The 7,945-nt window shown below is 39.0% G+C and overlaps 1 protein-coding gene across 8 annotated transcripts in view; it reads left to right on the forward strand.

The window, feature by feature from the left end:
• huwe1 (HECT, UBA and WWE domain containing E3 ubiquitin protein ligase 1) overlaps window positions 1-7,242 on the forward strand; it is a 48,311-nt gene extending 41,069 nt beyond the window's left edge. For all 8 annotated transcript variants that reach the window (XM_081385708.1, XM_081385705.1, XM_081385712.1 and 5 more), the window contains 11 exons: window positions 850-952; window positions 2,373-2,522; window positions 2,604-2,849; window positions 2,973-3,090; window positions 3,849-3,989; window positions 4,119-4,406; window positions 4,499-4,604; window positions 4,697-4,814; window positions 4,905-5,086; window positions 5,815-6,005; window positions 6,185-7,242. In XM_081385708.1, the coding sequence (XP_081241834.1) occupies window positions 850-952; window positions 2,373-2,522; window positions 2,604-2,849; window positions 2,973-3,090; window positions 3,849-3,989; window positions 4,119-4,406; window positions 4,499-4,604; window positions 4,697-4,814; window positions 4,905-5,086; window positions 5,815-6,005; window positions 6,185-6,287 (1,746 nt within the window). In that variant the 3' untranslated portion in view covers window positions 6,288-7,242. The remainder of the gene's footprint in view (window positions 1-849; window positions 953-2,372; window positions 2,523-2,603; window positions 2,850-2,972; window positions 3,091-3,848; window positions 3,990-4,118; window positions 4,407-4,498; window positions 4,605-4,696; window positions 4,815-4,904; window positions 5,087-5,814; window positions 6,006-6,184) is intronic.
• The last annotated feature ends 703 nt before the right edge of the window (window positions 7,243-7,945 follow it).

A 7,945-nucleotide genomic window follows, 5' to 3' on the forward strand; every position in this document is an offset into this window, starting at 1 on the left:
GAATTAATAAATATTAATTATATTTAAATGCACCAATTTAACAAATGATATATAGACTCAATATATATTGAGAAGTCTGAATAATCTGCATGAATTTCCAAATGTAAACCTGAGAGCCTATTATAATCTTTTTTTTTTTCATACTCAAAAAGAGGCAAATTAAAATTACTGTGATGCTCAGAATGCTTAATTTTATATCACCAACAAAATCATCACAAATATGAACTAGATCACCAAGCCCTCAGTACTCATTAAATATAATGAAACTAGTAAACCTTTTGCTTGTAGTTCATATGAAAACTATTCATCTTCTAAAAGCACCTCAATGCTCTGTTTATCAAATACCTAGACACTATTTTAAAAGTGACAAAACTTCCGCTGAGCCCACAATTGTTTTCCAGTGACAAACCAAGTCATTCTTTCATAAGACCTACCAGTGACTCTTTTCTAAACCCCAGCTCTCTGTTTCACCTCTCTACTGCTCTGCCCTCCACTGCATTGTGCTGCATTTGACACAAAGCCTGTATGGTGCATTATTTGAGATATTTGAATGTTGCATCCAGCTTTTTGATTCTCTCCCGTCTGTAGCTTTGTCTTTTTGTGTGTGGTTTGATTTTTGGCTGGTTATCAGTGCTGCTTTGCTAAAGCTCCATCCAACCCCCCTTTTTCCTGCCAATGTCTCTGAATGTTTTGATGCATGATACTCAGTCTCTATCACTGCTTCTGGTTTCGGTCTGTGCTTACCCCCATTTTATCTTTTTTCCTACATTATACACACCATTTGTCTCTTCTCCTCTGTCGGGGGAATTGTATTGAATCTCATCCTATTCCTTGGTTCCCCTGGTTCAGTCGGAGGTGCACTCTGTTGCCGAGCCCCCAGCAGCTCAAAGAGATGATTCGCCCATGGATGTGGACCAGCCTTCACCCCTAGAACAGGACCAGGCAACCTTAGGTAAGGCCCTGTAAAACAATAGCTGTGAAATGATGACAATAGAAACATCCGTGCATGGAATTAGGGCATATGAATCACTGAACTACTTTGTCCTCATATGAGACTGCTGTAATTTATAGTGTCTATAATGGTGCTAAAATTGTCCATTTTTAGAACAGGTTCCTATTTTCCGAGAAACTTGAATTCAATAAGACGTGCACATTCCAATTCCGCTTATCAATTCTTGTGTGCACCTCTCATATAATGTGTGAATTCTGAATTGAGTTCTTTCACATCATCTTGGGTTTGAACAGACAAATGCACACCAAATTGTCAAAATATCCTCATAAACAGTCAGTTTTGTCTCTAGAGAACATAAACTGTAGAAAAAGAAAACGCATGTGTATCAGTTTATTAGATCTATGCAATTGCTTTTAAAGTGACAGCAACAGTTGCTGTCTGTCAAACAAAAGAAAAGAAAATCACTCGCTGATTAACTTTTGTTACTTTAAGGATTAATCTGTTATTTATAAAAAGAAAACCATGCAGTTATTTTGCATTTGATTTAAATTTCTGTACCTTAACTTTCAGTTGTTTATTTGTGCTATTGCTAATTTGTTTATTTGTTCTTATTTTATTACTGACTGTTTACTTGTCATTAATGTTTGACATTTATATTAGTTAGGCTTGTTGTTTTTGGTGTATTTTTGTTTAAAGTAGGCAAGTTATTTGTACAAGTGTTCTTTAGGCTGCTGATTATGGTGCATGGTATCGAGCTGCAACAATGTAACTGTTTGATATCTAAATGTTTGATTTAGAATTTTTACCTCATTGGAACTGAAACTAGAAACTGATAAGTGGAATCGAAATTTCTAAAATTCAAAGATGATCAACACTAGCAAGGAGTCTGCCAGTTATTATTGGAATATGGATAATTGTGTTTTAAGCTAAATATTATAATACAACAACACTTCTACACTACTGTTCAAAAGTTTAGGGTCACTATTTGTGTTGCTGGTTTGCATTGGTTAGCATAAGAGACTTTTTAAAAAAATCATTTTTAAAAACCTGATGACCCCAATCTTTTGAACTGCAGTGTAAATAATTTTAGTCAAAGCTAAATGTCCTTGCCTTTTCCATATTATGATTTAAGTAAACTTCAAATGTAATATCATTTGATGTACAGTCATATACTTGCATGATGATGGCTTTGCAATGTAAGCATCATACAGTAGGTGAATGCATTAATACAGTATTAGAATACTCTTTTAGGCCATTTTAGACCAGGATTGGAATGCAGAATTATTCTACAAACAATGTTATCTACAAACACATTATCCAGGGCTTATATGCCTGGTGCTGCTTTGATGCAACTTGAGAAAAATCAGTGTCTGAAACTGGTTTATATGCATGTTACAATATGGTTTATGTGTGCGAGTAGGTGAAGAGAGCAGCAGCCAGCAGGAACAGGAGGAACGTTTGCCTGACCTGCCGTTGTTGAGTGAGCAGCTGTTGTTAGACGAGCTATGGGACATGCTGGGGGAGTGCCTGAAAGAACTTGAAGAGTCTCATGACCAACATGCAGTTTTAGGTATTTTATTCATCTTTTTTTTTAAAGAATTTTTTAGAAAAGAAATTACTTAATTTAACAAATCTCTTTGTACCTCTGTAGTGCTGCAGCCTGCAGTGGAGGCCTTTTTCCTGGTGCATGCCACCGAGCGGGAAAGCAAACCTCCGGTTCGAGATACTCGGGAGAGCCAGCTGTCACACATCAAGGACGAGCCACCCCCACTATCCCCTGCCCCTCTCACCCCTGCCACCCCCTCCTCTCTGGACCCCTTCTTTTCCAGGGAGCCATCCTCTATGCACATCTCCTCCAACCTGCCTCCAGACACACAGAAGTTCCTGCGTTTTGCAGGTTAGTCAAACAAACACAAGCTGTCTCGTGGTCCCTAATAAAAGTTCACAGTGTAGAGGCGTACATGATGAATGCTGATGAAAGCTGTCCTCGATATGAACACTCTCTCTCTGCCATTAACAGAGACCCACCGCACAGTGCTGAATCAGATCCTGCGTCAGTCCACCACTCACCTGGCAGATGGGCCATTCGCCGTCTTGGTCGACTACATCCGCATCTTGGACTTTGATGTCAAGCGGAAGTAAGATACTTTTTCTGCCTTTTATACTTTTTTATATTAAGAAATGCTGGCATTATTTTCATGACAATTAAGAACATTTTCCTGGGTCATATTTCACACTAAAATAAAAAACAATGCGAAATTAGATTTTTTTTTTTTTATTGGCCTGATATGTGCCTGATAAAGACCTGACGGTCAAAACATTGGGTTTTCAATAGTTGTTTTGGAGCTGTCAATTCAGCGAGTGGACATCACACTTCTTTTTGCCTTTTTTTATTTATTTAACATTATTCTTAATATTTAATATAATTATACTGACATTATATGACAAAAAGTTAAATGAAAAAATGCAAAGGCCCCTCTTATTACTGTAATATAAAAAATTCATTCTTATTAATAAAATGCAAAACAAAAAAAATACATCATTGTGATAACTTTCATATTACCTTGATTTTTACTGTAATGCTAATAATAAATTAGTGTACTAAAGTACTGGAAGTCTATTAAAAATCTTTATGGAGAATGAATCCAGATGTTTTACTTGAGTTTTTTTTTTATAACTGTGTGTAGTAATGAGAACTTGTGGAAAATGCGCTTTACTGTTAAATTGTCAGTACAGACTAAACATAATATAATTTCTCTGTTTTTTTATTTTTAAAATAAAATAAAAAATTTCTCCCTTCTCTACTGGCCTTTTAGTCTAAAGCTGACATCTATGTATATTTCTTTTATTGTTAATTTTCTGTTTGCAGTCTTTATCTAATAAGTGTGTCTCTTAGGTATTTCCGCCAGGAGTTGGAGCGTCTGGATGAGGGGCTGAGGAAAGAGGATATGGCCGTCCATGTGAGAAGAGACCATGTCTTTGAAGATTCTTACAGAGAGCTGCACCGCAAGAGCCCAGAGGACATGAAGAACAGACTGTAAATCTCTCATGCTTTCTCACTTTGACACTCTCTCACTGATGTGCATGTTTTTTACAGATAGCTACAAGAGCAGGGCAGTTGTTTGTTCTCTTTTTTTTTTTATTCACATGGTCTCTTTCTCTACAGGTATATAGTGTTTGAAGGAGAGGAGGGTCAGGATGCAGGTGGGCTGTTAAGGGAGTGGTACATGATCATCTCCAGAGAGATGTTCAACCCCATGTATGCCCTGTTCCGCACCTCACCCGGTGACCGTGTCACCTACACCATCAATCCTTCCTCCCACTGCAACCCCAACCATCTCAGCTACTTTAAGTTTGTGGGACGTGTGGTGGCCAAAGCAGTCTATGACAACAGACTATTAGAGTGTTACTTCACACGCAGCTTCTACAAGCACATCCTGGGCAAGAGCGTCAGGTACCAGAAAGGATTATCCTCATTTATTGTGATTTAGATTGTTTTTATCTCTACAATGTATATAGAATAAGCTGGATTTTTTTGTGTCATAGGTATACAGACATGGAAAGCGAAGACTATCCCTTCTTCCAGGGTCTGGTCTACTTGTTGGAGAATGATGTGTCCACTCTGGGCTACGAGCTGACATTCAGCACAGAGGTATGGGCTGCAGTTTGCACTTAAATATTTTATTTAGTTAAGATAGTTTTGGTAGAGTTAGGCATGATAATCACTTCCTCATATGTTCACAGGTCCAAGAGTTTGGCGTGTGTGAAGTAAGAGATTTGAAGGCCAATGGTGCCAACATCATTGTCACAGAAGAGAATAAGAAGGAATATGTGCATCTGGTCTGCCAGATGAAGATGACAGGTGTGCATACACTTCAATAAATGTCATTGCTTGTGAGGAAGGGGGAGGTTCAAAAGTCTATCAGAAAGCTGAAACATCTTTGTTTCTTAGGTGCGATCCGTAAACAGCTGGCCGCCTTCTTGGAGGGCTTCTATGAGATCATCCCCAAGAGACTGATCTCCATCTTCACTGAGCAAGAGCTGGAGCTGCTCATCTCCGGCCTGCCCACCATCGACATTGACGACCTCAAAGCCAATACAGAATACCACAAATATCAGTCCAGTTCTATTCAGGTATGTACACCTCATAGGACATGAAATAATATTTTCATTGTTTTTTACTGTCTTCAACACTGCATATCTTTCTGAAGTGTTTCATGGACTATGACAAAGTGTCATAATTTTCACCACCTCCTGAAGCAGTTTTTCAAGCAAGAAAAAAGGTTGTGTCCATTAGAGCACTGCAGGGATGACATATTTTTGCATGCCAACCCGGAAGTTAGCATCACGGTGGTTCTCCAAAAAAAGGAATAAGATCTGTGACCAACATATGTTTATGATTTTATTCATCAAGAAAATCTTCAGAAACAAACAATTAATGAATTTGGAAGTTTAAATAAAAACAAGTTAGGCTATATACTAACTACACAACAGTGGCATGACTTCAGCATCACCACCATTAAGCTTCTCTTTCAGTCTTTATGTACAAGCGAACTAGTGAGTAGAGGAGTTTTCCTTTTTGGCGTGATGGTGTTTAATGTCCATGACAACCTTCGTAGTCCCATTTAGCCATTTGTTAACAACCACCTTTTTCAAGACATGTAATGATACATACTAATATTTGATGCAAAATAAAACATGAAAACATCTTGTCAAATATTTGTTTAGGCTATATGTCGTAAAATTCTAAATCCAACAGCCAACTTGTTTATTGGCGTTTGTCTGTGCGGTGTGAATTGACCTTAAGACACCTTGCTGTTCTTTACCTGGTTTTTATTTTCTGTTCTCCTTTCTCTACACAGATCCAGTGGTTCTGGCGTGCATTGCGATCCTTTGACCAGGCTGACCGGGCCAAATTCCTGCAGTTTGTTACGGGCACATCCAAAGTGCCACTGCAGGGCTTTGCTGCACTAGAGGGAATGAATGGCATCCAGAAATTCCAGATCCACCGAGATGACCGCTCCACTGACCGCCTGCCCTCTGCACACACTTGGTAAATGAACATTGTTGCCTCATAAAACACAATTCAAATGTATTCATATTGCACATTCTGAAATTTCATAATGCATGTAATTAAGCACCTCTAAAAACTGATTGGATGAGGTATGCTACTACATTGCATGGCAGTTACACAAGTGGCTTATTGCTTTTTTTGTTTCTCTCTCCTTCCAGCTTTAACCAGTTGGACCTCCCGGCGTATGAGAGCTACGAGAAGTTAAGACACATGCTGCTGCTGGCCATTCAGGAATGTTCTGAAGGCTTTGGACTGGCCTAAAGACTCTCCTAAACCTGCATACAGACACACACAGATGTAGACTTACATGTTGTTAACTTATGACACACATGCATATTCACATCACTATCATACATACGGCCAAGACCTTCTTCTAATCCACATAAAACAAACAGATGGACGGCTAAACGAGTGATAGAGATGTATTGACATTGCCCACTACACACAGAGCCTCGCATTGACACACCGAACTGTATTTGGTAAACGTGTGTGTCTCACTTCCCTATTAAAATTACAGAGCCCGGGAGAGGATCACAGAGGATATCTGCGGACTAATGTAAAAGACATTTTCTCCATTTAGTTTGGTTTCTCTGTACAAAAGGTTTGGGAGTTTATTGTTTAATCTTTTTTGTTCTTCTCTGGCTGTTAAAATAAGGAGAGGGCTGTTTTGTGTGTGTAAAGAGGATGGTTGTAACCCTCTGGCGGGGGAAAAAAAGTTGATTGTCCTCTGTTGCTAATGTGTGACCTCACTAGCTTTGCAAATGGGAACTTTAATTTGGGGGAAGGGGCAGTCATGAATACTGGCGGGAGGGCGAGAACATGAAATGAGGTTTTGGTGAAATTGCAGACGTGCAGGGATTTTCAGAACGGGGACATTTTTAGGCAACTTTTGTGGTATTTTTGGAGAGGAACACAGATTTAAGAAGTGAAGGACTGAGACGTTGAACCGCGTGTGCTCAGAGACGTGCGGTTATTACCCAACTGCTGATGCAGCCTCTCAGCAGCTAATCAGAACGTAAATTGCTACATAAATAAATGCATAAAATGAGCCCACTGTGTCCTCTAGAGTTGTTTCAATGTATGCCTTACACATTTGCACTAACAGGAGCAAATATCATTTATATGTTAAGAAATATACTGATGGAGGAGGTCCATGAAAACTAACGTGACACATGCTGTGGGGTCCAAGTATTAAAAGCTCTATTCTTCATCCTGAGTTATGTATGAGGAATTCTGTCCAGTTATTGATCACCTGCATGAATCTCACATTTATTGCTTTGGGTTTTTCTTTACTGGCATTTTAGGACAGGCTTTTTAGCCTTTGTTCTTGCCCTCTTCAACTCTTTTTGCATGAGAGCTGGTGTGAAGTGTAATGAGTGTCTCAGACCATCTGGAGCTTCCAGTAATGTCCATGCTGGGCGTCCATGCTGTTAGGATACAGTTCATCACGCCTGCTTTCTCCTCCTCACCCCACACAGCAGGAGTCCACTTGTCTAGACTGACGTCTCTCAACATAAAGTGCGATATCAAAGGTGAGAGAGGATGTTGGAGCCATGATCATGGCCTGTCTTTCAGATGTATCCTTTTGTCTATTCCATTTAAACCATCAGAATGTCCCTAAAGCTCAGTTATGCAGATGAAAGTGTTTTTTCTTTTCGTCTCACACCTAGGTCTAATTTCCAGCACTGACTGATGGAAATGATGCACCTGCAAGTAACTGCCTTTTGCATCATGCACTTGCTTTAATTCTTATTAAAGCTGTATGCAATGTGATTTGCTGTAAAAAGAGGGGTAACACTATTTTAGTGTCCTTGTTTCATGTACTTACTCTAGCGATAACGGTAAATTATGCATAATTACATGTCTAACCCTAAACCCTATAATATACCATATTCCTAACCCTATGAGTAGGCTACATT

This window comes from Scardinius erythrophthalmus (assembly GCF_964197995.2).
Source record: "Scardinius erythrophthalmus genome assembly, chromosome: 15".
In the NCBI taxonomy this organism is placed as follows: Eukaryota; Metazoa; Chordata; class Actinopteri; order Cypriniformes; family Leuciscidae; genus Scardinius; species Scardinius erythrophthalmus.